We start from the raw sequence: 27,994 nt of genomic DNA on the forward strand, positions 1-27,994 counted from the left end.
AGTGGAGCTGCTCCCTACCCTAGCCACTCAAGGACCCCTCTCCAGAGTTTCCATATGCTTCCAGAAACATCTTTCACATCGACAAATACACATATAAAATATGCTTTGATTCTACATCCTAATTTTTGGGTATATTCTTAGTTTACATTATTTTTGAAACAGGGTCTCACTGTGTAGCTCAAGATTCTCCTCCCCAAATGCTGGGGTTATAGGCAAATGCTACAAATGTTTGGTATGAATAGCCCTTCTGTTTTTTCTGTATAACCTGTGGACGTTTCAGTACCCACACACAAATGCCCGTGCACTCATTGGCAGCTCCAGCCATTTGCAACTTGGAATATATTAATCCTTTAAATAAAAAGGCTATATGGTATTCCTCAAAATTTGAGAGGTTGAAATATGGTCTGGCTCTGTCTCCTAGGCTGGCCTGGAATTAGAAATCATTCTCCTGCCTCTGTCCTGCAAGTATGAATATTAAATATGTGAGCCCCCACATCTGGCTTTCACTAAGCTCTTATCCTGGTCCCTAACTTGGGAGTCCCAATGCCAAGCTGTCCTCACACTTTTGGAGTCACACTGGTGTGAGTCCCAGTGCCAAACAGACATGTAATCACACTGTTGGAGTCACAATGGCTGAAGGCCCCTGAGCTTCCCTTTTAAAGGAGGCAGGGAGGGACAACTTGGTTTTGGCTCCATAGCCACAACTTTTTAAAAAGACATTTATTTTTAGGGACTGGAGAGATTGCATGCATGTGGTATGCACAAAACCCTTCCTCACTCAATCTCCACATCATATAATCAGAGTGTGGTCGCGCGTCTCTAATCCCGTATTCGGAAGTAGAGGCTGGAGGGTCAGAAATTCAAGGTGCCCCTCAACTACATAGCAAGTTCCAGGCCAACACATGAGACTCTGTCTTAAAAGAAAAAAAAAAAAAGATAAACAGGAACAAACAAAAGAATAATAGTTTTGGTTTTAGATTTTGAGACAGTCTCACTGTGTAGCCCTGGCTGCCTGGAACTCTGTATGTAGCCCAGGCTGACCAGGAAATCACAATGATTGGCTTTGGCTCTGCCTCTGCCTCCTGAGTACTAGAATTAAAGGTGAATAAAGACAACTAGAGCTACATAAGCCAACATTCTATTGCTGAGGATACATCCCAGCCTTTAATTGTAATATCTATTTCTCAATGTCCTCAATTACAACTATGTAATATAAACCCAGAGTTGCCCTCCATTAAATCGCCCTGTTTGCATGTGAACAACTGCCTGTTAGGATAGTTCCATGGGAACTGACACCCTCTTCTGGCCTTTGAGAGCACCAAGCATACATACAGCACACGTAAATACATGAAAACAAAACACACACACACACTCCAGGACAGGTCTCTTGTAGCCCAGAATATGCTCTAGAAGCAAGAATGACTTCCTCCCGCCACCTCCCGAGTGTTGGCATTATAGTTGTGAGGTTCCACACGCAGCTCCAGATCTACTTTTCAGATGCATTTGAGAAATGGTGAAGCACACAAACAGCAAGCCTGGAGCAGCTCGCTTCCAGCTCCCCAGGCCCAGGCCCCAGTTCTGGCAGCATTTTCTGATCAAAATGGTCTAGCTCTGCCTGAACTCTGTTACAGCCTTCTTTCCCTCCTCTCTGCTTTGACTGGATGGGAACCCATGAGGGACAGTCCTCCTTGGACATCTGTTCCCACAGCTCCCTTGTGTAATCAGCAGTATGCCTACAGCATGCCTGCACCAGCACATGGAGGCATGAGTCAGGGTCAAGAGCCAAGAGCGTGCCTGTGTGCTTGCATGCTTCTCTGGTTAACTAATTATTCTTTTCTAGTGTGCTGATACTCCAGCCCAGAGCCTGGAATATGCTAAGTGATGCTGTGTGTCACTGGCCACATCCTCAGCTCTTCCTTGGTTGCTTATTTGTGACTGAATCACACTCTGAAGTTTAGGTTGTTCTAGAATTCACTGTGTTATCCTGGCTAGCCTCTAACTTGTGGCAGTCCTCCTGTCTCAGTCTCCTGAGTGCTAGGATTATAGATGTGAGCCACTGTGGCTAACTACTTAAAATTAGCAAATCATGCAGGAAATATGGTAACTGATGATCAGATTCATTAGAGGGGCCAGAGAGATGTGTCTGTGAGTAAAGGTGCTTGCTGCTAAGGTGGGTCCAATCCCCAGGACCACATCTGGTGGAAGGAGGGGTCCCAAGGACTAGTCAGCAGGCCTCTGACACATACATGCTGTGGCTCACACACCCTTGAAAAAAAATATTTTTTTAAAAAAAAATTTAATTATAAAGCATTTTGCTCTGGACTTTTCTGTCTCCACCATGACAGCTGTGTCATGAGGTTAAAAATAAGAACTTCCCTTGGCTGGGTGGTGGTAGCACACACCTTTAATCTCAGCAATCAGGAGGTAGAGACAGGCGGATCTCTGTGAGTTTGAGGACAGCCTTATCTACAAGAGCTAGTTCCAGGACAGGCTCCAAAGCTACAGAGAAACCCTGCCTTGAAAAACCTAAAAATAAATAAGAACTTCCCTTCATATAAAGAAAACAGAAATAAGGACTGGGCTGGGGATGCAGCCTGGCGGGTAAAACACTTGCCTGGCAAGCACAAAGCTCTGATCTTGAGTCCTAGTACCACACTGTCAATGGTGGATATGTACCTATAATCCCAGCACTCAGAAGCTAAAAGCAGCGAGGGGTTTAGAGGATCAGAAGTTCAAGGTCATCCTCAGCTATGTAGTGAATTCCAGGTTAGCTTGAACTACATGATGGCAAGGAAAGGTGTCTTTGTTCTATTTCTGTGAAGAGACACCCATGACCAAGGCAACTCTTATTTTTTAAAGAAGTTTTTTCAGATTTATTTTGTTTGAGTATTTGCCTGAATGTTTGCATGCACACCACATACATGCCTGAGGAAGTGGTGAACCTCTATGTAGGTGCTGGGAATTAAATCCAGATCCTTTGAAAGAACAAGTACTCTGACAAAGAAGCAAAAAATATATAATGGAAAAAAGAAAGCATATTTAACAAGTGGTGCTGGCATAACTAGATATCAACATGTAGGAGAATGAAAATAGACCCATATCTATCACCATGCACAAAACTCAAGGCCAAATGGATCGAAGACCTCAACATAAAACCAGCCACACTGAACCTGATAGAAGAGAAAGTGGGAAGTACACTTGAACACACTGGCACAGGGAACCACTTCCTAAATATAACCCCAGCAGCGCAGACACTGAGAGAAACAATAAATGGGACCTCCTGAAACTGAAAAGCTTCTGTAAAGCAAAGGACACAGTCAACAAGACAAAATGACAGCCTACAGAATGGGAAAAGATCTTCACTAACCCCACATCAGACAGATGTCTGATCTCCAAAATATACAAAGACCTCAAGAAATTGGACACCAAAAGATCACATAATCCAATAAAAAAATGGAGTACGGACCTAAACAGAGAACTCTCAACAGAGGAATCTAAAATGGCTGAAAGACACTTAAGGAAATGTTCACCATCCTTAGTCATCAGAGAAATGCAAATCAAAACAACTCTGAGATTTCATTTTATACCTGTAAGAATGGCCAAGATCAAAAACACTGATGACAATTTATGCTGGAGAGGTTGTGGGGAAAAGGGAACACTTCTGCATTGCTGGTGGGAATGCTGGTGGTACAACCCATTTGGATGTCAGTGTGGTGATTTCTCAGAAACTTAGGAAACAACATTCCTCAAGACCCAGTAATACCACTTTTGGGTAGATATCCAAAGGATGCTCAATCATGCCACAAAGGCATGTGCTCAACTATGTTCATAGCAGCTTTGTTTGTCATAGCCAGAACCTGGAAACAACCTAAATGCCCTTTGTCCAAAGAATGGATAAGGAAAATGTGGTACATTTACACAATGGAGCACTACACAGCAGAAAAAAATGACATCTTGAATTTTGCAGGAAAATGGATGGAGCTAGAAAACATTATTTTGAGTGAGGTAACCCAGACACAGAAAGACAATTATCACATGTACTCACTCATAGGTAGTCTTTAAATATATAGCAAAGAAAGCCAGCCTTACAAACCACAATCTCAGAAAACTTAGACAACAATGCGGACACTAAGAGAGACTTACATAGATCTAATCTACATGGAAGTAGAAAGTATAAAAAGATGAGATCTCCTGAGTAAATTGGGGGCATGGGGACCTTAAGGGAGGATTGAATGGAGGAGGGGAGAGACAGTGAGGGGAGCAGAGGAAAACGTAGAGCTCAATAAAAATCAACAACAACAAAAAGAACAGGTACTCTTAACCACTGTCAACTCTCCAGTCGTCTCCCCCTGACACCTCCAAAAAGAGAAAAAACATTTTACTGGGGACTTGCTTACAGTTTTAGAGAACTAATTCATTGTCATCATGGCCAGGAGCAGACAGGCAGGACATTGGAGCAGTAGCTGAGGACTTTATATCCTAATCTCCTGGTATTGGGCAGAGGGAGAGACACTGGGCCTTCTGTGTGCTTTTTTTTTTTATTAATTTATTTAATTATTAAAGATTTCTGCCTCTTCCCCACCACCACCTCCCATTCCCTCCCCCTCCCCCAATCAAGTCTTCCTTCCTCCTCAGCCCAAAGAGCAAGCAGGTTTCTCTGCCCTGTGGGAGGTCCAAGGACCACCCACCTCCATCCAGGTCTATTAAGGTGAGCATCCAAACTACCTGGGCTCCCACAAAGCCATTACGTGCAATAGGATCAAGAACCCATTGCCATTGTTCTTCAGTTCTCAGTAGTCCTCATTGTCCATTATGTTCAGCGAGACCGGTTTTGTCCCATGCTTTTTCAGTCCCCGGCCAGCTGGCCTTGGTGAGTTCCCGATAGAACATCCCCAGAGCTCACCCCCAGTGACATGCTTCCTTCAAGTAGGCCACACCTCCTAATCCTTCTCAAATGGTTCAACTGGGACCAAGCATTCAAATGTGAGCTTATGGGAGCCATTCTCATTCAAACCACCCAAAACAAAAGGATAAGAAAGGAGAGAAAAACAGCTAAGATGTAGGTTGTAGCTTCATTGCAGAGCGCTTGCTTAGGCGCTTCCAATGCCCTTGGTGTGTGTGTGTCCATCCCCCCCTCTTTACCCTCACTTTCATTTTCCAAACAGGATCTCACTATGGTAAATGTGGCCGTCCTGGAACTTGCTCTGTAGACCACATGGGCCTCTAAATCACAGAGATCCCTCCCTGGTGTGGGAGAATTGTCTGTATTCTGTCAATCATGTTTTAAATAAACATTGATTGATCAGGCAGTGAGTAGAGGTGGGTCAACCAGACAGGAAGTAGAGGTGGGGCGATGAGAACAGGAAAATTCTGGGAAGGAGGAAACCCATTGCTCCCAGTCCTGCCCAGATCACTGACAAGCAGGATGTGACCTGCTCTGCTGAAAAAGGTACTGAGCCATGTGGCTAACATAGATAAGAATAATGGGTTAATATAAGCTACAAGAGCCAATACAAAGCCTGAGCTAATGGGCCAATCAGTTTATAATCTTATGGAGACCTCTGTGTGATTTTTTTTTTGGACTTGCTGGCTGTGGGAACAGGGCAGGACAGAAACCCCAACTAGCAGGCCCTCATGTTACACCTCCCTCTGCCTCCCAAGTGCTGGAATTAAAGGTGTGGCTGGCCATCAGCCCCATAGGTTCAATACCTACAACAAAAAGAAAGAAATGAATATATGTGAACTGAGTGTTACATATTCTTTGATTTTTTACTAAATTGATGTTTGAGAGCTGAGCACATAAAGTATTCATTCTTGCCTGAATTATATAAGAAGTCATTTCAATAGGCTCACACATGAATAATTAGCTTGAATAATTTCACTATAAAGGCCCTTGTGGGGCTGGAGAGATGGCTCAGCGGTTAAAAGCATTGCCTGCTCTTCCAAAGGTCCTGAGTTCAATTCCCAGCAACCACATGGTGGCTCACAACCAGCTGAAATGAGATCTGATGCCCTCTTCTGGCCTACAGGCAGACACACAGACAGAATATTGTATACACAATAAAAAAAAAAAAAAAGGCCCTTGTGAGTTCTTAAGGAATTTAAGGGCCATATTACAAAATTTTAGCAAGATGATCTTACAATTTGAAAACACCATTCTTTTTTTTTTTTTTGGTTTTTTGAGACAGGGTTTCTCTGTGGCTGTGGAGCCTGTCCTGGAACTAGCTCTGTAGACCAGGCTGGTCTCGAACTCACAGAGATCCGCCTGCCTCTGCCTCCCAAGTGCTGGGATTAAAGGCGTGCGCCACCACACCATTCTTAAAATCCTCAGGTACTAGCTGGGCGGTGGTGGCCCAGGACAGGCTCCAAAACCACAGAGAAACCCTGTCTCGAAAAAAACAAAAAAAAAAAAATCTTCAGGTACTAAGAATGTGGATGTAAAGTAAGAATAGAGTTTTCTGGAAATAAATAGAAAGTAATATAAACTTAATGTGGTAGCCTGTCCATTGCAGGACTTTTGCACTGACTGTTCAAGTGACCCTCCTCAGGAAGTCCCCAGGTCAGGCTCAAGTTCAACTAATGTAAAAAGCAAATACCCCCACCCCCCAAAGCTGCTACTGCTGCATTGCAACAATAACGACAGGGAATAGTAACAAGATGACCCATTGAGTAAGGGAGCTTGCTGCCAAGCCTGACAATCTGAATTCAGTGGAGGGAGAGAACGCACTACTGCAAAATTGGCCTCTGACCCCGGCACGTGCACCGTGGCACTTGTATATCCTCACACGTAAATAGATGTCGGCAGGGTGTAGTGGCCCATGCCTTTAATCCCAGCACTTAGGAAGCAGAGGCAGACAGATCTCTGTGAGTTCGAGGCCAGCCTGGTCTGCAAAGTAAGTTCCAGGAAAGCCAAGGCTGTTCGTTAGACAGAGAAATCCTGTCTCAAAAAGCCAACCAACCAACCAACCAACCAACCAAATAAGTAAATAGATGTAGTAAAAATATTTTAAAGAAATTATGCTGGGTGGTGGCGCACACCTTTAATCCCAGCACTTGGGAGGCAGAGGCAGGCGGATCTCTGAGAGTTCGAGACCAGCCTGGTCTACAAGAGCTAGTTCCAGGACAGGCTCCAAAACCACAGAGAAACCCTGTCTCGAAAAACCAAAAAAAAAAAAAAAAAAGAAAGAAATTATATGTAGGGAAGTCTGGGGAAATGACTCTGACATTGGAGAGTTTGCTATATAAGCATGAGGACCTGAGTTTAAATCTCTAGTTCCAACATAAAAATCTGGTGTGTGTAGCTGGGTGATGGAGCATGCCTTTTTTTTTTTTTTTTTTTTCGGTTTTTCGAGACAGGGTTTCTCTGTGGTTTTGGAGCCTGTCCTGGAACTAGCTCTTGTAGACCAGGCTGGTCTCGAACTCACAGAGATCCACCTGCCTCTGCCTCCCAAGTGCTGGGATTAAAGGCGTGCACCACCACCGCCTGGCTGGAGCATGCCTTTGATTCCCGCACTCGGGAGGCAGAGGCAGGCAGATCTCTAAGTTCAAGGCCAGCCTGGTCTACTAAGTGAGTTCCAGGACAGCCAGGATGTTACACAGAGAAACCCTGTCTCAAAAAAAAAAAAATTAGGAGTGCCTGTACCTTTCCTTGTTAATATACTCTTCTGGCCTTAGCACAAGCACACACAGATCTAAATACACATTCCACAAACATAAAATTTTTTATTTTAATTTTTATTTTATATTTATGGGTTGTTTTGCCTGCATGCATGTCTATGTGCAGTGGCTGAAGGGACCAGAAGAGGGCATGAGATCCTCTGGGACTGGAGTTGCAGGTGATTAAGTGTAAGGTATGTGGGCCCTGGCAATTGAACCTGAGTCTTCTGTAAGGGCAGCCAGTGCTCCTAACCACTGAGCCATCTCTACAGTCCAAGCAGGTCAGTTTTATACTGGACTTTGTGCCAAGCCACCTGTAGACAAACTACAAGGAAGGATGGCCACACTGCACAGCTGACCGCTGAGTGACACGGCCTGAAGAGAGGAACCCATCTTTGGTTGTGCCCAGGGAGAGAAGAACAGTGTGATATTTGGGAGCAAGACTGACAACAGATGGGCTGGGGTAAGTAAGACATTCTAGGTGCCAGGGTTCTTTTACTTGATAAATGGGGGGCCTGGCATGGCAGTTTATAGCTGTAATCCTGGCGCCTGGAAGGTTGAGGCACGAGGATTATAAATTTAAGGCCAGCCTAACAAACTCAAGACCTTGCCTCCCCCTAAAACGTGGAAGTGGAGGTGGAACTAGAGCTCAGTAACAAGAGTGCTTGCTGGCATGCGTAGGACCCTGGTTCTTCCCCAGGACAGAGACTACAAAAGACGGTAGGCCATGATGGCTACACCGACCATGCGTGGTAGCTTTACAGATGTAATGATTATAAAATGCTCAAGAACTCGCCTGGCAAATAATCACCCTACCAGAGTTGTCAGGTAGCCTATCAAATCGCCAGGTTCTCCCCAAGTGGGCTAAGTGGTATAGTGAAGCGGGGAAGACTATGACCAAGAGCTGTGGCTCTGATCTGGAACCTCTCAAAAGGTCCTGGCAGCAAAGGACCCATCCCCAGGGCAGTACTGCTAGGAAGTAATGGAACTTTTAGGTCTTTGGGGTGTGACCTCAAGGTGGTTATGGAATTCCTGACCATTCTCCCATTCTCCCATTCTCCCATTCTCCCATTCTCTCTCTCTCTCTCTCTCTCTCTCTCTCTCTCTCTCTCTCTCTCTCTCTCTCTCTCTCTCTCTCCCCCTCTCTCTCCCTCCCTCCCTCCCTCCATTCCTTCCTTCCTTCCTTCTTGTTGTAGGTTTTGTTTGTTTTGAGATAGAGTCCCTGTAGCCCAGGCTGGCCTCTAACTTCCTAAGTTACCTGAGAATAACCTTGAACTTCTGAATCTCCTGCCAGCTCCCTGGGTGTCATGATTGCAGGAGTATGCACCACTTTTCCCAGGTTTAAGAAGTGCTGTGGCTCGAGCTAGGACTTCGCGTTTGCTAGACAAGAACTCTACCACTGGAGCTGCATCCCAGCCCCCATTCTTCCTTTTGTGCTTCTTGGCTAGGAGATGAGCAGGTTAGTTTGTTTTGTTTTGACATAGGGTCTCCCTATGTGGCTCTGTCTGGCATGGAACTTGCTACGTAGACCAGGGAATCCACAGCTAGAACCTCTTACCTCTGCTTCCTGAGGGGTGGGATTAAAAGCTTGTGCCATCACACATGGCTAACAATGTACCTCTAGCCGGGCGGTGGTGGCATAGACCTTTAATCCCAGCACTCGGGAGGTGAAGGCAGGAGGATCTTTGTGAGTTTGAGGCCAGCCTGGTCTACAAGAGCTAGTTCCAGGGCAGGCTCCAAAGCTACAGAGAAACCCTGTCTTGAAAAAACAAAAAAACAAAACAAAAAACAATGTACCTCTAGGAGAGTCTGTAGAGAGCTGAGGTTCTGAGTAGTGAAATGGGGGCGAAGACTGGACCACTGTCTTCATAGTCCGTCTCCTTTGCTTTCTGCCCAGTGAGTCAGACTCTGACTGACTGGCTCTTCTGTGGATACAGTTGATCGTTTAAGAAATGTTTTTCCCAGACAGTAATACAAGGTTACCTTGACCTACTGCTGTGCTCACTGGAGCGAAGTGTGTTTCTTCTATCCTACTCTTGGTAACCTTGTGTTTTCTTGGCATCTTAAGCTACAGTTAGCTCCTCAGTCCTGTCACAAGGCTTGGCCCAAGCCCCAAGACTAAAGACTGCAGCTGCAGGAGGAGCCTGAATGAAGTCACTGCTTGTTAGTCCAACAAGTAGATGGCCACAATTCTTTTATTTTTATTATTATTTTGTATCCGTGGGTGTATTTCCTGAATGTATGTCTCTGTACACTAGTGCCTGCAGAGGTCTAAATAGGGCATCAAATCCCAGGGAACTGGAGTTACAGATGGGTGTAAGTTGCAACACAGGTGCTGGGAATTGAACCCCAGTCTTCTAGAAGAGCAACCAGTGCTCTTAACTACTGATCCATGTTGGAGGAAGATCACTTGTTCGTCCTGGCCACCCAGAACCAAAATAATCACACAGAAACTATATTATTTAAATCACTGCATGGCTTATTAACTCTAGCTTCTTTTTTTTTTAAAATTTTTATTGAACTCTGCATTTTTCTCTGCTCCCCTCCCTGCCTCTCCCCTCCCCTCCAACCCTCTCCCAAGGTCCCATGCTCCTAATTTACTCAGGAGATTCTGTCTTTTTCTACTTTCCATGTAGATTAGATCTATGTATGTCTCCCTTAGGGTCCTCATTGTTGTCTAGGTTTTCTGGGATTGTGATTTGTGTGCTGGTTTTCTTTGCTTTATGTTTAAAAACCATTTATGAGTGAGTACATGTGATAACTGTCTTTCTGTGTCTGGGTTACCTCACTCAAAATAATGTTTTCTAGCTCCATCCATTTTCCTGCAAAATTCAAGATGTTGGTTTTTTTCTGCTATGTAGTACTCCATTGTGTAAATGTGCCACATTTTCCTTATCCATTCTTCAGTTGAGGGGCATTTGGATTTAGGTTGTTTCCAGGTTCTGGCTATGACAAACAATGATGCTATGAACATAGTTGAGCCATCTGAGAGGTGGCATTGCCTGACGTGTACTTCCACCCACGGTTTTGGATAAAAATAAGGAAATAAATAATAAAAAAAGAGGTGTTGCAGCTTTATTTCTACCATGTCCACGCCACAGATCCATGAGGTTCTGGGCTGGTTTGTTGCCTGCAGAAAACCAAGAAAACAAACAAAATTCTACATCTGTTTCCAGGAAACTCTTCGAGTAGTGCCCCTACTCATTCCTCTGCCTCCTCGAGTCTCCCGCTGTGAGAAGATGCCCGAGGTGCCCACATGAAATAAATCTGAATCCAGCTATGTCCTCAGATCCATATATTCAACTTCTAACCCTCAGCACCTCAGAGTGTGACTGCATCTGTAGATAAGGAAAGCTCAGATGTAGAAGGGCTTGCCTTGAGCCAGCGAGATGGCTTGGCAGGTAAAAATCTGTACCTCCAAGCTTGATGACCTGAGTTCAATCCTGGAACTCCCAGGGTGGGAGGAGGGAACTATTTCCCACAAGTTGTCCTCTGACCTGCACACAGGAGCCATGACACATGCAACAACCCTCTTCCCCATAGATGATAGATAGATACATAGATAGATAGAGTAGATAGATACATAGATGATAGATTGATAGATGATAGGTAGATGATTGATAAATGACAGACGATAGATAGATAAATAGATTGATTGATAGATGTTAGGTAGATAAATAGATTGATTGATAGATGTTAGGTAGATGATTGATAGATGACAGATAGATAGATGATAGGTAGGATAGGTAGGTAGGTAGATAGATAGGTAGGTAGATAGATAGGTAGGTAGATAGATAGATAGATAGATAGATAGATAGATAGATAGATAGATAGATAGATTGAAAGGAATGCTTGCTTCATATGCACAGTACCCTGGGCTTCAGCTCCAGTACCACAGGTGCTGAGGTGATAGTGTGGACCTGTAATTCCAGCACCTAGGAGGTAGAACCAGGGGGATCAAAAGTTCAAGGTCATCTATTGAGTTCCAGGTTCCAGGTCAGCCTACCTGAGACCTGTCTCAACAATGACAACACAAACCAACACCAACAACAAGTCCTACAACCTTAGGTGAGAGATGGCATCGCTGCTCTTCCAGGGACCAGAGTTTGGTTCCCAGCACCCACACACATCAAGATGTGCTGGGCAGTGGTGGTACACATCTTTAATCCTGCACTCGTATGTAATAGACATGTAAACATACACATATAAAAATTCATAAAATAAAATAAGGTTCCCAAGTACCTAAGTAACCAAGCATGGTGACACATGCCAGCAACACGCAGATGGCTGAGGCAGGAGGATGGTAACTCCGCAGCTAATCTGGACATTGCCAGACCCTAAATTCAAATGAAGTAGCTCAAGAGAGCCCCAAGGGCTACACTCCAATCCATTCAATCTGCTTCGTGTTCGTGTGAGAAGTGGAGAGCAGGACTCAGGGGCAGCAGAGCTGTTCACACACATATGACAGCAAGGACGACTGGGTGCAAGACACAGAGCTGGACTTGGGGAGAAGCCGCCTTGCCGACTCCATGATCCCTGGCTTCTGGCTCTGAGAACAGTGAGAATATAAATTTCTGTTGTTTAAACCCAGCCTGTGGATTACTGTCATGGCTGCCCCCATAAAGCGAAACAGTGACCCATGAAGGCAGGGTGGCAGGGGGAGACAAAAGCTCTAAGATGTTGGTTGTCTATGCATAGGCTTGCTTCTCTTTTTTTTTTTTGTGTGTGTGGGGCATTCTAATCCAGCCTCCACTGAGCCACACCCAGCATTCCTGTAGGAACAAGACTGAAGGAGAGCATTCAGTTTTCCCGGAACCGATTTTGGCAATTTTCTCTACTGCCCAGCAAACACCACTCCTTCATAATTTACTAAACAAACCAATTTTACTGTCAGCACGTTAAACGTGTTCAGCTGCGTCACACGGCTGCCCAAGAAGCAAGGTTAAAACTGGCCGGCAAATATATGGTACCCCAAACTAGCTTTCTTTCTTCCTTACTGGAGGCGGGGGTCTCACCATAAAGCCCAGGCTGACTTTGAACTTTCGGACCTCCTGCCTCAGCCTCCCAAACTCTCCCTGCTCCAGTGACCACCACCGTCAGAAACCACCTTGCCTGCAGCTCCAGAACATTTCTGGAATTCCTACCACATTCCTCCCACCTGTGGGTTCCACCCACCCATCCTCTCTACTCAGGAGCTGATGGCCTGGGGGCAGTGAGTGGTAGGCGGGACTCACACCAACGCCTCCTCTGCTGGCTCCTCCCATGCTTTCCTGTTCAGCGGAAGTAGCAGAACCGTGCTGGGGGTGGTGACAGTCTGCTCCCCTGCCTTTCCTGTCCCATCTCCTTCCCACTGGCTGTCTCTAGGTCCCTAACGTTTTAGAGCCCTCACTGCCACGGGGCCTTTGCGCATGACTCTCTCACCTAGCCTCTTTCACCGCTTGCATCTGGTCATCTTTCGTGGCGGAGGACAATTCCTCAGGGAAGCCCTCCAGGCTAGGCCCCTGATTGGCCATCCAGATACCACTTTTTTTTTTTTTTGGCACTCCTTCGTAATCTGATTTACTAGGCAGACAGCTGATTAATGTTCCTTTTCCCATTCCCAACTTTCAGATTCACAATACCAGAATTAATAACCCTAGTAAGTACGAGACCTCATTCATTGCACCCCCCAGCCTGGGATCTGGTCAGTAGGCCAATTTGTTGGTTGAATGAATATTGTTGTTACTGTTCCCCTAAATTCTTCCATCGCCGTGGGAGGGTGTGTGTGGAGGTGCATTGCTCGAATCTGTCTTCAGAAGGGTAGTCATAAAGCCAGGGGTGGTGGAACACAACTGTAACCACACCACAGTGTCAGAAGTTCAAGGCCATCCTCAGCCTCACAGTAAGTTTAAGACTAGCTGGGTGGGCTAGAGTTTCCCGTAACCCTGTCTGGGACAGGCATGGTGGTGCATTACCTTTGCTCTTAGCATTCCAGAAGGCAAGGTGAGAGGATTCTGAGTTCAAGGCCAGCCTGGTCTCCAGGATAAGTACAGGCCAGTCAAGGCCAAGCGGTAAGACAAAACAAAGCCAAACAAGAAAGAAAACAAAACTGTCTGGAGAAGGTGGGGCGGGAAAGAAAGGGTCAGTATTCAGATCTCTGCAGTGCTCCTGGTCACGTCTTCTTGGGCTGCCCCCGCTGAGGACTGACCCATGGCGTTGCTAGTGGGACAATGTTATCCAAGGCAAATGGCATCAGAGGCAGGACTCTTCTACTGCACACTGTGTTCTCCAGGGCCCCTTTGGTCTTCCCAAGATTGTCTATCGATGCCATATATCAGCTTGCACTCGGCTACCTCAGCTTCACGTTCACTCCCTCACTTGCCCAGAAGACTGAGTCAGGCGCCTCTGTGAGTCAGTCTGAGGCCAGCCTGGGCTCTATAGCAAGACCCTGCCAAAATAGACAGAGGTGGGAAGGGAGGGAAAGAAAGAGGAAAGGAAGCCAGGCGGTGGTGGCGCACACCTTTAATCCCAGCACTCGGGAGGCAGAGGTAGGCAGATCTCTGTGAGTTCGAGACCAGCCTGGTCTACAAGAGCTAGTTCCAGGACAGGCTCCAAAACCACAGAGAAACCCTGTCTTGAAAAACCAAAAAAAAAAAAAAAAGAAAGAAAGAGGAAAGGAGAGAGAGAGAGAATGGGACACATTCATAACATGCCTATAACCCCGGTATTAGGCAGGTAGAACAGAAAGATTACCATGAGTTCGAGGCCAGCCAGAGTCACTTAAAGAACCCGTATTTCAAACGAACTAACGAACAGATGAACGAACGGAAGAACAAACATTAATGGGGCGTTGGGCAGATGCTGGGATTGGAGTACTTTCCTCAGTACTGGCTGGACCTCCAGGAATTGACGTCGGGCCGGCTCTCAGGACCTGATGGTGCGGGGCTTTGCCGGTAGAGGGCGCCGGAGGGAGCACCGTGGGTAGAAAGGATTCTCGCCTGTGTGTCCTCTAGAGATCATCACCCCAGCCACAGGGTGGAGCAGCTGTCAGCGCCCTCGAGGCCTCCTGCAGTCCTCCCTAGGTAGAGGTCTCACTTCCGCCTTGTTCCACCAGCCACCGGCCTCAGCCCCTGTAGCCGCGGTTGCTCTACTGCCCATGAATACCGAACAGCTGTAGCCGGGCACCCTTGCAACTTCTCTACATTCATACTCCTAAGATATCTGAACCCCTCCTTGGGGAGCACCTGCTTCCTTGGAGTTCCCCTAGGGAACTTTTGTTTTTTTAAGATAGGGTCTCTCTCTATGTAGCCCTGGCAGTCCCGTAACTCACTCTGTAGACCAGACTGGCCTTGAACTACCTCTGCCTCCCTAGTGCTGGGATTAAGGGGGTGCACCACCACCGCCACCGGGACCCTAGGGAACTTTTAAATTCCTTTGTGTCTTTGTTACCTTTCGGTGTAAGCTTGATCTTTTTCTGTACTAATCAGACCCTGATTATTTTTTTCTTTTTGGTACTACTAGAATTTGAAGCCAGGGCCTTGCAATGCTCAGCAGGCTCTCCACCACTGAGCCACAGCCTCAGTCCAATTGGTCCATTTTAACCCCTGTGTAGTTTCTCCGGACTGAACACGGAAGGCTCCAGACTGCCCCACCTCCTGCGCTCCTGCTCTCCTTCCCAGGCGTCAGACTAAGGGATTGGCATTCTCTCCCCCTCCATTCCTGCACAGTCATTACTCCCCAGATCTCATCATGTGACTAATTCCTTCTTGACAAGACCCTCAGAGATCCCAAATATGAAAGCCCCCCCATGCTTGGACCATAATCCAGATGGGCCCTGTGTACACTGTTCCCCAGCACGAGACGGGCTCTCTTCCAACATACACATCTCCGCTCCCTTCTTCTCCCCTCCACTCCAGGATTTCTTCAGTCATGGTGGTCTCCTTGAAGTTCAGATGGGCAGAGCAGATTCCACCTCACGGTTTCTGTACTTGTTAGCCTATTTTTTTTTCTTTTGCAATGCCAGAGATGAAACTCGTGGCCTCGCACACAGGTAAGGGAGGCAGCACAAGGCTACATGCTGCCCAGCCTCCACCTTCCATGCAAGGTTTGTTCCCGACTCCACTCTGCCCTCTTCAGAGGTGCCACTTCCTTTAAGAGGCTCTTCACCTGCTTCCCAGACTCACTCTCTCCTGCTTTCTCTGTGGCACTTACCTCCTGTCACACAGTATTTGTTGCTATTATTCATTATTCACGTTTGCACTGGGCTCCACAGGAGAAAAGTCTCCTGTGTGAAGCCGTCTTGGACACTGCAGCATCCCCAGAGCCCAGAATCATACTACTAAGTACACCAGTACTAAGACTGATTAACTGACTGAATAAAAGACTGTTTCTGCCGGGCGGTGGTGGCGCACGCCTTTAATTCCAGCACTCAGGAGGCAGAGGCAGGTGGATCTCTGTGAGTTCAAGGCCAGCCTGGTCAACAGAGCAAGTTCTAGGACAGCTAGGACTGTTACACAGAGAAACCTTGTCTGGGGGGGGAGTGTTTTTGCCTTTGCTACTGCCTTCCCTCCCTTGAAGAATGTTTTCTCTCCTTCCTCCAAGCTGCCCTAAGGTCCTCAGCACACATTTCCAGGAAACCCTCCGTGAATTGTTCCAGCCCCCATCTCACTGGGTAAATTTGGAGACCATATATAGTCCAAGGAGAGTTTGCAGGCAGAAAAACCAGGCTGCTTTATTGGAGCAAAGGGAAGAGGGGGGGGAGGAGAGGAGGAGGCTCTGGGCTTCAGGCTTTGCACCAGGGTGGTCTCACTAGGGCAAGCGACTGATGAGTGGTACAGCTCACTTTTTCCACTCTTTCTTTTCGTAATCCCAGTGGGCAGCCAGACCCTGTATGGGGTTGCTCTTCATGTCCAGGAGGCGCTGGAGCTGCTGGGCTTTCCGCTCCTCCGTCAGGGTGATAACTTTCTCAGGGAACACTGCAGGGACAACAACGGTGAGACAGCAGCAGCCCAGGTCCCAGTCACATTCCCTCTGAGCCCCGCGCTACAGTAACACTGTCAGGGTCCCCTGCAATGAGGGGTTCCAGGCTCTTCCCCCACCCCTCTGTTTCTGTCTCAGTCTTTTCGAAAAAGGATTTTACTCTGTAGCTCTGGTTGTCCTAGAACTCACTATGTAGACCAGCCTGGCTTTGAACTCACAGAGCTGCTACTGTCACTGCCTTCCCAGGGCTGGGATTAGTGGTGTGCACCACCGGGCTCTCCAGACAGTCCAGGACCAGGGCTTTGCTGCCAGTTTCCCTTAGACTCACTCCTTCCCCTCAGTGAATCTACTTCCTCACTTCTCTCTGTGACCAGTGGCAGACTAACATGACGACAATGTGTGCTGCCCACAGCCCCGCCACCTCTACTGTGTGGCCTCGAACAAGTTACTTCACTTCTCTGAGCCTCGCCTTCCTCTCCTGCCAGGAGTAGGCTCTGTCTGGCTGGGGATGGAAACGGAGTATGAGTACTTGTGAGGTTCTGGGCATCTCTCTGGCTGGACAGATAGGAAGCACTGGCTATGGCCTCCCACTAGACAGGAAGGGAGAGGGGGCTCCTTCTGTGTCCTGCAGCTGGGTGGGCGGTGGGGTAATTAGGAGCAAAGGTAAGCAGACACCACTGACTTCACAAACCAGGATATGAGCTGGACGGTGGTGGAGGCCTGTAATCCCAGTACTGGGAGAGCTGAGGCAGGAGGATAGAGAGCTTAAGGCCAGCCTGGGCTACATAGTGATAATAAATACCAGAGGAGAACAGCATTTCACCCAAAGACTGGACCCTGAGGGAGGGACTTGAGAGACCCTTACCTGTGGACCCTCTTAGCCTAGCCTCTGTCCCTGGTACTTAACTTTCCCCCTTCATTCATTTCGTGGTGGGGGTATGCACAGTGGAGTGAGCTATGGTGCACGCCTGGAGGTGTGAGGAGGAGGTTCTCGCCTTCCACCATGGGGCTCCTGGGAACTGAACTCAACTGAAGGCATGGTCGCTCGTCTTAGTTTTTGAGGCAGGGTTTCTCACTGATGCTGGCGCTCACTGCTCAGCTAAACTGGCTACAGGGATCCTACTGTTTCTACCTCCCCAGTGCCCCATCACATCCCAACTTCAACACAATTATTAATATTACTATTATTTCATGTGTTCTGCTTGCATGTATGTATGTGCACCATGTGTCTGGTGCCTGAGCAGGCCAGCAAAGGGTGTCATATCCCCTGTTCCTGACAGTTGTGAGCTGTCATGTTGGTACTGGGAATAAATCCAGGTCCTCTGGAAAAGCAGCCAGTGTAACTGCTGAGCCATCTCTCTGGCCTAACATACCTGCTTTTTATGCTGGGAGTGGGGCTGATGCTAGGAATCCAAACTCACGTTCTCATGTTTTCAAGGCAAGTACTTTTCTGAGTGAGCCACCTCCCAACCTCATCACTGTCTCTATCCAGAGGTAGACAAGGATGGCTCCTAGGACACAGCAAACCCTGAGCTAGACCTTTCCCTAAAGACCTTCCCTTCTCATGTTTGTACAGGACAGGAATTCCCATCCAGATTTTACAAGAAAAATCACAGCAGGTTACTGCCAGCATTTGGGAGGCAGAAGGAGAGGCAGGCAGATCTCTGTCAACTCAAAGTCAGTCTGGTCTACACAGAGAGTTCCAAATCAGCCAGGAGCACATAATGAGATCTTGTCTAAAATAAATAAATACTCAAACAAAGGGCTGGCAAAATGGCTTAATGGGTAAATGTGCTTGCCACCAGGCCTGACAACTGACTCCCAAAAGCTGTCCTCTGACCTCCACAGTAAATAAACTTTAAAAGAAAGAAAGGAATGGCCCACCTTCAAAACAAACAAATGATCAAACAAAAAACAACCCACAACCCGGGCATGGCGACTCACGTCTGTAATGCTAGCACTCAAAATTTCAAAGCAAAACAACTGCTGCGAGTTTAAAGCCAAACTAGGCTCCTTGGTGAGTTTCCCATCGTCCTGGACATGGTGGTTTGAACACAAAATGGCCTCCCATAGGCTCCTATATTGGAATGCTGAGTCATTGGGGAATGCCACTATTTGAAAAGGATTAAGAGGTGTGGCCTTGTTGGAGGAAGGGTGTCACTGGGGGGGGGGGTGTGGACTTTGAGGTTTTAGAAGCCCAAACTAAGCCCAGTGTCACTCTCTCTTCCTTCCGCCCACTGATCTAGATGTAGAACTCTCAGCTACTCCTCTAGCACCATGTGTGCCACCACGGCGGCGATGGACTAAACCTCTAAAACTGTAAGCCAGCCTCAAAGAAATGCTTGCTTTTGTTAGAGTTGCTGAGGCCATGCATCTCTTCACAGCAATACAAAATACAACAGTGGCTAAGACAGCGGCCTAAAGAGTAAGACCTTGCATTCATCCACTTATTTATTTGGTTGGCTGGTTTTTGAGGCAGGGTTTTTCTGTGTAGCCCTGATTGTCCTGGAACTCACTCTACAGGCTGCTGTCTAGAGACTCTGTAGACTGTTGTCAATGTCAGAGACCCATCCACTTGCCACTACCAAAAAAAATTAAAAACAAAAACAAAAACAAAAAAACTTCCTAGTTTCTCCTGTAGCTAAGCTAAGCAAGGACATATTATCATCTGTAGCCAATAGAACAGAAATAGATGCTGGACATGGAGAAGCATCTTGTACGTCAAATGCAAGCATCCCTTCTTTTTTTTGTTTTTTTGTTTTTTTGTTTTTCGAGACAGGGTTTCTCTGTGGTTTTGGAGCCTATCCTGGAACTAGCTCTTGTAGACCAGGCTGGTCTCGAACTCACAGAGATCCGCCTGCCTCTGCCTCCCAAGTGCTGAGATTAAAGGCGTGCGCCACCACCGCCCGGCGCAAGCATCCCTTCCTGTTAAGTGTAACAAAGCAAAGGGTCTGTGAGTGCCCATCTTGGCCTGGATTGTTTCATTGGCCTTTTATTATGAGAGAGGAATAACCCTAGCTAGGTCCTGCATACCTAACCCCAATTCTCAGGAAGGAGAATCCCAAGTCTGAGGTCAACCTGTTCTGCATAGTAAAGCCTGCTTTAAAGAAGAACCAGGAGGAGAAGGAGGAGGAGGAGGAGGAGGAGGAGGAGGAGGAGGAGGAGGAGGAGGAGGAGGAGGAGGAGAAGAAGAAGAAGAAGAAGAAGAAGAAGAAGAAGAAGAAGAAGAAGAAGAAGAAGAAGAAGAAGAAGGAGCTGATCATAGTGGTGCACATCTTTAATCCCAGCACTTGGGAGGCAGATGGACCTCTGTGAGTTTGAGACTAGCCTGGTCTACATAGTAAATTCCAGAACAATCAAGGCTACATAGTGAGAATCTGTCAAAAAAAGGAAAAAGACAAGCCGGGCGGTGGTGGCGCACGCCTTTAATCCCAGCACTTGGGAGGCAGAGGCAGGCGGATCTCTGTGAGTTCGAGACCAGCCTGGTCTACAAGAGCTAGTTCCAGGATAGGCTCCAAAACCACAGAGAAACCCTGTCTCGAAAAACCAAAAAAAAAAAAAAAAAGGAAAAAGACAATATATTTGTATCTTCCAACTGTTGAAAAGTACGCTAAGAAACACATGGTTAATACACAGCGATCAGAAACGCCACCATGGCCGGACAGTGGTGGCGCACGCCTTTAATCCCAGCACTCGGGAGGCAGAGGCAGGCAGATCTCTGTGAATTCGAGGCCAGCCTGGTCTACAAGAGCTAGTTCCAGGACAGGAACCAAAAGCTACGGAGAAACCCTGTCTCAAAAATAAAAAAAAATAAAAAATAAATAAATAAAGAAAAAGAAAAAGAAAAAGAAACGCCACCATGCATGCACCCACCTGAACCTATAGCCCTCTCACTAAATCCTCCGAGAGCCCAGACAGAACTGGATGTTATTATTCCCATTTTGCAGATAAGAAAACTCATGCCCAGAGAGCTAACCTCCCTACCTTCCCCCTAGGTGGCCATGTTTTGTTCTTCACCCTCCCTCTGCGGAGACTTTTCAGAATGCTTCAGGTGAGTCCTAGCAAGCTCAACCAGTAGCTATGAGCACAAGGGCATTCACTGCCTCCAGCCAACGACTCATACACTCACCATACACCCGCTGCCACCAAATCACCAGAGCAGTGAAGCCGATGAAAAAGAAGACGCAGCCCATCACTGTCTTCCATTCATTGGAGCGATGGTTCATCTCTGCGAAGGTTTCGTGGAACTGGAGCCGGTACACTGGAGACAGGCAGCATGTGGAAGGATACTTATACAGATCCATGCCCAGGACCCTGGAACCAGCTGTTGATCCCCGAAACCCTTGGCTGTCCCTTCTTGTGCCATAGGCTGTTCACTCAGCCTCTTTTGTGGAATATTTTTTTTTAACTTGGCAAAGATAAGCTATACCTGTTTATGCGGCAGCATCTTTAACTGGGTAAAGGTGTGTTGCTTTGTTTATGCTGCATGTGTTTAATTCTGTACAGATGTGTTGCTGCTGTCTCACCTTGCCTGTCTAATCAAAAGCTGAATGGCCGGCCAGCTGCTAGGCAGAAGAGAAGATAGGCTGGACTGAGGGCAGAGAAAGTAAATAGGAGATATCCAGGCTTAAGAAAGAAGAGGAACGGCCGGGCGATGGTGGCGCACGCCTTTAATCCCAGCACTTGGGAGGCAGAGGCAGGCGGATCTCTGTGAGTTCGAGACCAGCCTGGTCTATAAGAGCTAGTTCCAGGACAGGCTCCAAAACCACAGAGAAACCCTGTCTCGAAAAACCAAAAAAAAAAAAAAAAAGAAAGAAGAGGAACAAGAGGAAGGAGATGCCTGGGGCCAAAAGCCAGGCAGACACCAGCCAGACACAGACAGCAGTGAAAGTGAGTTATACAGAAGGGAGAAAGGCAAATGGTAGAGAAGCAGGATAATTTAAGTTAAAAGAGTTAGCCAGAAACCTACTAAGCTAGGCTGAGCATTCAAAACTAAGGATAAGTCTCTGTGTCATGATTTGGGAGCTGGTTTGTGGCCTAAAAGAAAAGGCCTGAAGCCAGGCGATCGTGGCGCACGCCTTTAATCCCAGCACTCGGGAGGCATAGGCAGGTGGATCTCTCTGAGTCTGAGGCCAGCCTGGTCTAGGACAGCCAGAGCAACACAGAGAAAACCTGTCTCAAAAAACTAAAACATAAAAAAATTAAATTAAATTAAATGGCCCAGGACAGGAACAGATGCGTAAGGGGCGAGGAAGAGCAGCGTGGCTGAGGAAGAGGAGTGTCAGCAGGAGGCAGATCCCACAGGACCTGGCTAGCCCCAGGGAAGATGGGGTTTGGGTCTATTCTGACTGAACAGGGAGGGTGCATTTCTGACATGGAAGTACAAAAATAAGCTTTTATGTGACAATTCTTTATCAGGACTTCCCTGACCTCCCGTCTCCCACTGAGAATTTTTATCACCTGCTTTGTAGAACTCAAGCTCCCCAGACCCTCAGAAGAACAAGGTTTCTGGTCCCCGACGCCTCCCCAGCACCGAGATCACTGGAAGTACACAGGAGGCTCTGTTTTGTGTCATTATGCATTTAAAACTACAAAACATTCATTTATTTTGGGAAAGAATCTTACTACACAGCCTAGGCTGCCCTTGAACCCACAATCCTCCTCCCTCAGCCATTCCCAGGACTGGTATTGTAGGTACATGTCACCTTGCCAGCTTAAACTCTCTTTTGGGGGTTTGTTTTGTTTTTTGAGACAGAGTTTCTCTGAGTAGCCTTGGGTGTGCTGGAACTCACTCCATACATCAGGCTGGCCTTGAACTCACAGATCTGCCCACCTCTGCCTCCCAGGTGCTGGGATTAAGGGCATGGGCCACCACCACCCAGCTACCATGCCAACTTGAAGCTTTGTTTTTGCTTAAGTTGTGCGCCTTCCAGTAATTATCAAAATATAGCCACAGTTGGATGCCTACCTAGGCTCTGGCATGGCTATCGGGAGATGCACGGACCAGGCCCATCATGGCCCACTACCCACCTGGATGCCTAAGCTCAGATCAAGAGTCACAGAATGAAAAAGCAATAGAGGGGACAAGCAATGTCTGTGAGTCAAAGACCTGGTCTGAGGAGGACTTCAGGAAGGATGCTGACCTCCCCCCCTTCCTTCCTCTTTGCCCTCTTTTTTTTTCCTGCTTCCTTTTCTCCTTTTTCTTTCTACCCTCCCCACTTCCCGCCTTCCCTGCCCCTCTCCCTTCTTGCAGTTCTTTAAGAGTGTGACCTATGCGAACACTGTGTCTCTGTACCTTAAATAGCTCTGAAATGGCTATGTGAGGGAAAATGAGCGCTGGCACAGGCTCCTGGGCAGAACCGTCTTGGGCTGGGCAGTTTGGCTGCCACAGTGACTCTCCACCCAGACAGAAGCAGAGGAGGAAGGAGGTGGGGTGAAGGTGAGGGAGGGGGGATCCAGTGGCAAGAGGCCCCACTGATGCTTGCTGAGAGCACTGGCTCCCTCCTGTAACCCAGCAGCCTTCCCAGAGTGTGGTGTGGCAGTGGTATGGCCCTGGTGTCTTCTGTGTGGGTCCAAGTCCTGACCGCTGGCTAGTAACTCTAAGTTGTGTGGCCTGGCCAGTGATGTCATCTCCCTGAGCTTCTGTTTCCTACGACTATGGGACAAGCTGCTGGCCAGTTAATGGTGGGTACAGGGACATACTTAATGTGGTGACATTTGGGTAAAGAAGAAAAGAGGGGCCTTCCTTTTCTGATATAGAAGGGAGATGGGTAGACGGGAAAGGAGGGAGGAGAAGAGAGAAGAAGGAAGAGGGAGGTGGGGGGGAAGGGGAGGGAACTGGAAAGGGAGTTGCGGGCGTGGAAGGAAGGAAAAGGAGCCAGGCAGAGCACTAAGCATTTAAGTTTACAGGGCAAGGATGCAGCTTCTTCCCACCCGTGCCAGGGCCTGCTTTTGTAGTAGATGCCAGTAAGATGCCCGGTGAGAGAAAGAATGAGGGAGTGAGCAGCGCTGCCTTCTGCCCATTAAGTACCCCCTGAAGTAAGAGACATCAACACCCCAGCTGTGAAAGGAGGCCAAGAGGCTCCAGATAGCCCAGATCAGCCCAGGGCCACAGAGCTCTCCTCCCTTCTTCCCTGACTATGTCAGCTGCCTCTCTGTGCCCCACTTAGTGACGTAAGGACCCCCACACCTGCTCCTGTGACACCCTTCCCCATGTCACTCTTATTCTTCCCCAGAAAGATCTCCTGGAGACCCTCTCTCTCTTTTGGGTCTGTAGCCCCTGGGACATACCCCACCTTAGACACATCCTGTTTTACACTGTGAGATCAGCCCAAGTGACTCTCCTCCTGTCCCCAATGTCACTAGCTTCAGACATGGGGTTTCAGTGAACAAAGGGTGAGTTGGACACACACCCCCCCCCGCCCCATGCCTTCCCCTTCTCTTTGGTCAGATAGTCGCCTGGCCCAATACTTACACGCCACCTTCTCCGCTTGGCTCAGCTGGGCCCAGCTGCCCTTCTCTTTCTCCTTCAGGGCCCGCTGCTCCTCAGTGAGCTCTGTGCAGAAGGGTTCATCGGGCATGGGATAGGAGCGTTGGGCATAGCAGTCCACATAGGGGCTCATCCTCCGCTGGCTGCTAGCTGCAGTTACAAGGGAGGGAGCTGTTTCCAGGCTGCAACAGAACCACCTATCTTTAACCATGACTTCAGTTATAAGTGGTACATTTCTTGTTCCCTGTGTGTCAGTTGAAGGCTTTCAGGTGACCTGGCTCACAGGCCACATGTCACTCTGAGCCAGAGGATGGATGTGGTCATCTCCATTTGACAGATGAGCACACTGAGCATTCAGGCAAGGAGCACAGGTCCCCACCTCTTTGCTGCAAACCCTGCATTCTCTGGGAAGATCTAGGCCTGAGAGGAGGTCCACTGAGGCTGGGGTGAGGAAGGGCTTAAAGAGGGAGCTGAGATCCAGGGGAAAACAGCCATGCAAAATATAAAGCACCCTGTGGCGTGACTTTACATGTGCTAATGGGGCTTCCGTGACAGCTGGGTGTGTACTACAGCTTGACACAACTCACAGCGAATGCAAGTGCATCTGCACAGCCTCCTCTAGAAGCCTCTCACCTCTGTGGAAGCTTCCAGATAATACATCAAAGGTTCTCTGGGGGAAGAAGGGCTGAGAATGTAGCCCAGTGGGTAGAGTGCTTGCCTAGTATGCTGAAAGTCCTGGGATGTGAGAAGGCCTGGGTTTGATTCCCAGCACCACGAAGCATGGTGGCACATCATCTCATCACTTGGGAGGTGGAGGCAGAAGGATTAAGAAATTCAAGGCTATCCTCAGCGACATAGCAAATTCCAGGCCAGGCTGGTGCAGGAGAGCCTGTGTCCAAAAAGTTAGATGAAAGGAGAGGGCCTGGGCAATGACTCGGTGGTCTTGTCTCTAACCCACAGTGATCCTCCTGCCTCGGTCTTTCAAATGCTAGGGTTGTAAGTATGAACTGCCATGCCCAGCTTTGCTGTTGTCATTTTTGTTTGTGACAGGGAATCAGTCCGTAAGCCAAACTGTTTTTTTTTTTTTTTTTTTTTTTTTTTGGTTTTTCGAGACAGGTTTTTTCTGTGGTTTTGGAGCCTGTCCTGGAACTAGCTCTTGTAGACCAGGCTGGTCTCTAACTCACAGAGATCCGCCTGCCTCTGCCTCCCGAGTGCTGGGATTAAAGGCGTGCGCCACCACCGCCCGGCAGCCAAACTGTTTTGAGATGTGCGGCAGCCCTCAGCCTCAGCCCCCTGAGTACCCGGATTGAGGTGTGAGCCACCATACCCAGTCTTGGGTGCCGCCCTATCTAGTATCTAGCACTCTGGGCTCCAGCTGTTCATCTACGAAGCAGAGCCAGCACTGCCTCACGCTGTTATTGCAAAATCTAAAGTAAAGTGATTAGCATAGCTCGGGGGTCCCAGGAATGGATCAGCCAATGTTATCTTTGACGTTACTCCCCTGATCAGCAGATCCCTTCTGCTATCTGGCAGAAATCTCACCTGCTTTAGACCTCTTCTGCCTAGTGCTGGCACCAAGGTCTGGAAAGGAGCATTCAGGGTCTCCAGCCTTGCAGCACCTCCCCCCTTTGGGAATCAGAGGTCTTAGAGGACTAAGGTGTGGGCTCTAAGGAAACCTGAAATAAAGGGGTCTACTCTCTTCTTCCACAGGGGACTCGGTTTGCTGGAGGAACTTGGTCCAGGACTCCAGGCGCAGGATCACAGGATATGATAGATAGGAGGCAGTTAACAAGGCTCTCTGGAGCAGAGCTGACACCTGGATCTGAGCCTTACCAGTGCCTCTTGGGCTGTGTGTCCCTCGAGTTCCCAGTCCTCCGGTCCTGATCAGCAGACTCCAGGCAGCTCTGGAGAGCATCTGTGGGGCGGGAGACAGGGGCGGGAGACAGGCTCTGACTGCCCCTGGGGCCAGATTCTGCTTTGCTGGTGGGTTGGAAGGGACCCCCTTCAGCTTTGCCTGATACGTGGCAGTGGGTGGAGGTGAGGCGCTAGATCTTTGGGGCCCTCTTAGGTTCTCCATTCATTGTTTGAGAAGCCGGAGGAGGTCAAACCTCTGGATAAGGTCTGAACGGTTTGGATCTCGGGGTGAGGGTGGGGCCTGAGCTCTGCTGCCAGTCTCACATCAGCCAGGTTGGGAGCCCCACTAAATTGTTTGCCCCAGAGGAAAGTCTTGAGCCTCCTCCCCGCAGAGCAGCTGGCCCAGATCTCAGAGCAGACGCTCCGCGACTTGCTCCCAGGTCTCCTTAATTGACTGCCTACGTGCGTTCTGCCTGCTCTGCTGCAGGAGGAGGGGGCAGGCTGCGCCCTACCATCACTCGGACACGTAGGGTCTGGCATCCCAGCGGCAACTGAGGCCAAGGACCAAACTAGCTCAGCGGGTGGACGAGGCACACATTTAGGAAAAGGGCCAGCCGGTCTTCTGGAAAGAGGAGACCCCACTTCCCAGGAAAGAGGGAATGCCTGGGGCTAGGTCTCTGGCATCAGAACGGGACAGTGAGGGGACCCCAGGAAGGGAGGGTGTGCGGTGATGGGGCAAAGGCTCAGGATGGCCACCGCGAACATCTCACCCCCACGACCCTTTCCTCGGACGGGACTCACCTTTCAGACTGAAGGCAGCGGAGCGACCCAGAGCTGCCCGGCTGAGTGACTGGCAGGGAATTGAAGACTGGACGGAGGGGACCAGAGCTCGCCCCGCCTCTGCCCGCCACCCCCACGTGGGAACGTCCCGCCTCTGTCGCTTGTGCTGAGCCAAGTCCCCAGGGGCGCGGGAAAAGAGAGAGTGTTGCTGCTGCCCGCCCTGTCCCCAGCGGTGCGGGGACCTCCTCAGACCCCCGGCTGGCAGAGGAGCAGGAGGTCCCTGCTACTCCACCTTTCTCCTTCATCCCACCACGAATGTGCTGTGGTTTTGAGTCAGGGTTTCGTGTAGCCCAGGCTGGCCTCAAACGCACTAGATAACAGAGACTTGGCTACCTCTTGCTTGGGCTCGGAGATTACAGATGCGACTATAAAATTGTCTTAGTTTTCCAGCCTCCTCTCCTAGGCAGCCTTCGAGGACCACTGTGGGCGCTCCGCCGGCCCTCTACCCTGAGAGGGTGAGGTGCGGGGAGAGGAGAAAGGCTTCTTCACCGGCAGGCCAGCAGCAGTCCCAGGATTCAGAGAGGGAGGCGGCAGGAGGATCACAAAGTTCAAGGACAAGCTTTGCTGCAAAACCTTGTCCCTAAGCAAAAGAGATAAAGCCTCCCCTGGGTTTTTCTTCTGAGCTGTGTACTCTGACAAAATGGCCTAACGTCTCTGAGCACGTTTTCTCTCCCATGAGAGAGACCTAAGGCTAGCTCCTACCTCGTGTATTGTGCATCACTGTCTGTGATAGCTTCATTACCAGAAAAAAGCTCAGGTACATTCAATAAAATAATTACTCACTGACTCCAGCACTCCCGAGAAAGAGACAGGCAACTGGAAGTCAGCCTGGTCTACATACCTAGTTCCAGGCTAGCCAAGGCTACAGAGTGAGGCACCACCCCCAAAACAAAACCAAACAAAAGAATTATTCATTGATACTGTGCCAATAAAGCAGTTTAATCCCAGCACTTGGGAAGCAGAGGCAGGTGGATATCCATGAGTTCAAGGCCAGCCTGGTCTACATAGTGAGTTCCAGGACAACCAGGGCTATGTAGAGGGACCCTGTTTCAAAAAAAGATAAATAATGAAATAAATTTATTATTATTTATTTTGTGTGTGTGTGTTAGAGAGAGAGAGAGAGAGAGAGAGAGAGAGAGAGAGAGAGAGAGAGAGAGGGCATGCATATGCCATAGTGATATAGTGATCGGGGATCAG

General features: G+C 48.4%; 1 protein-coding gene across 1 annotated transcript; it reads right to left on the minus strand.

Moving 5' to 3' along the window:
- Positions 1–16,355: 16,355 nt before the first annotated feature.
- On the minus strand, positions 16,356–26,824 carry LOC130881772 (cytochrome c oxidase subunit 4 isoform 2, mitochondrial). Its single transcript, XM_057781551.1, has 5 exons — positions 26,759–26,824; positions 25,937–26,018; positions 24,089–24,253; positions 20,744–20,875; positions 16,356–16,610 (listed from the first exon to the last, which is right to left on the minus strand). Exons 2-5 carry the CDS (start codon positions 26,016–26,018, stop codon positions 16,474–16,476), a joined length of 516 nt encoding a protein of 171 aa, XP_057637534.1. The 5' UTR covers positions 26,759–26,824; the 3' UTR covers positions 16,356–16,473.
- Between the last annotated feature and the right edge of the window lie 1,170 nt (positions 26,825–27,994).

This window comes from Chionomys nivalis, chromosome 9 (genome assembly GCF_950005125.1).
Source record: "Chionomys nivalis chromosome 9, mChiNiv1.1, whole genome shotgun sequence".
Lineage (NCBI taxonomy): Eukaryota > Metazoa > Chordata > Mammalia > Rodentia > Cricetidae > Chionomys > Chionomys nivalis.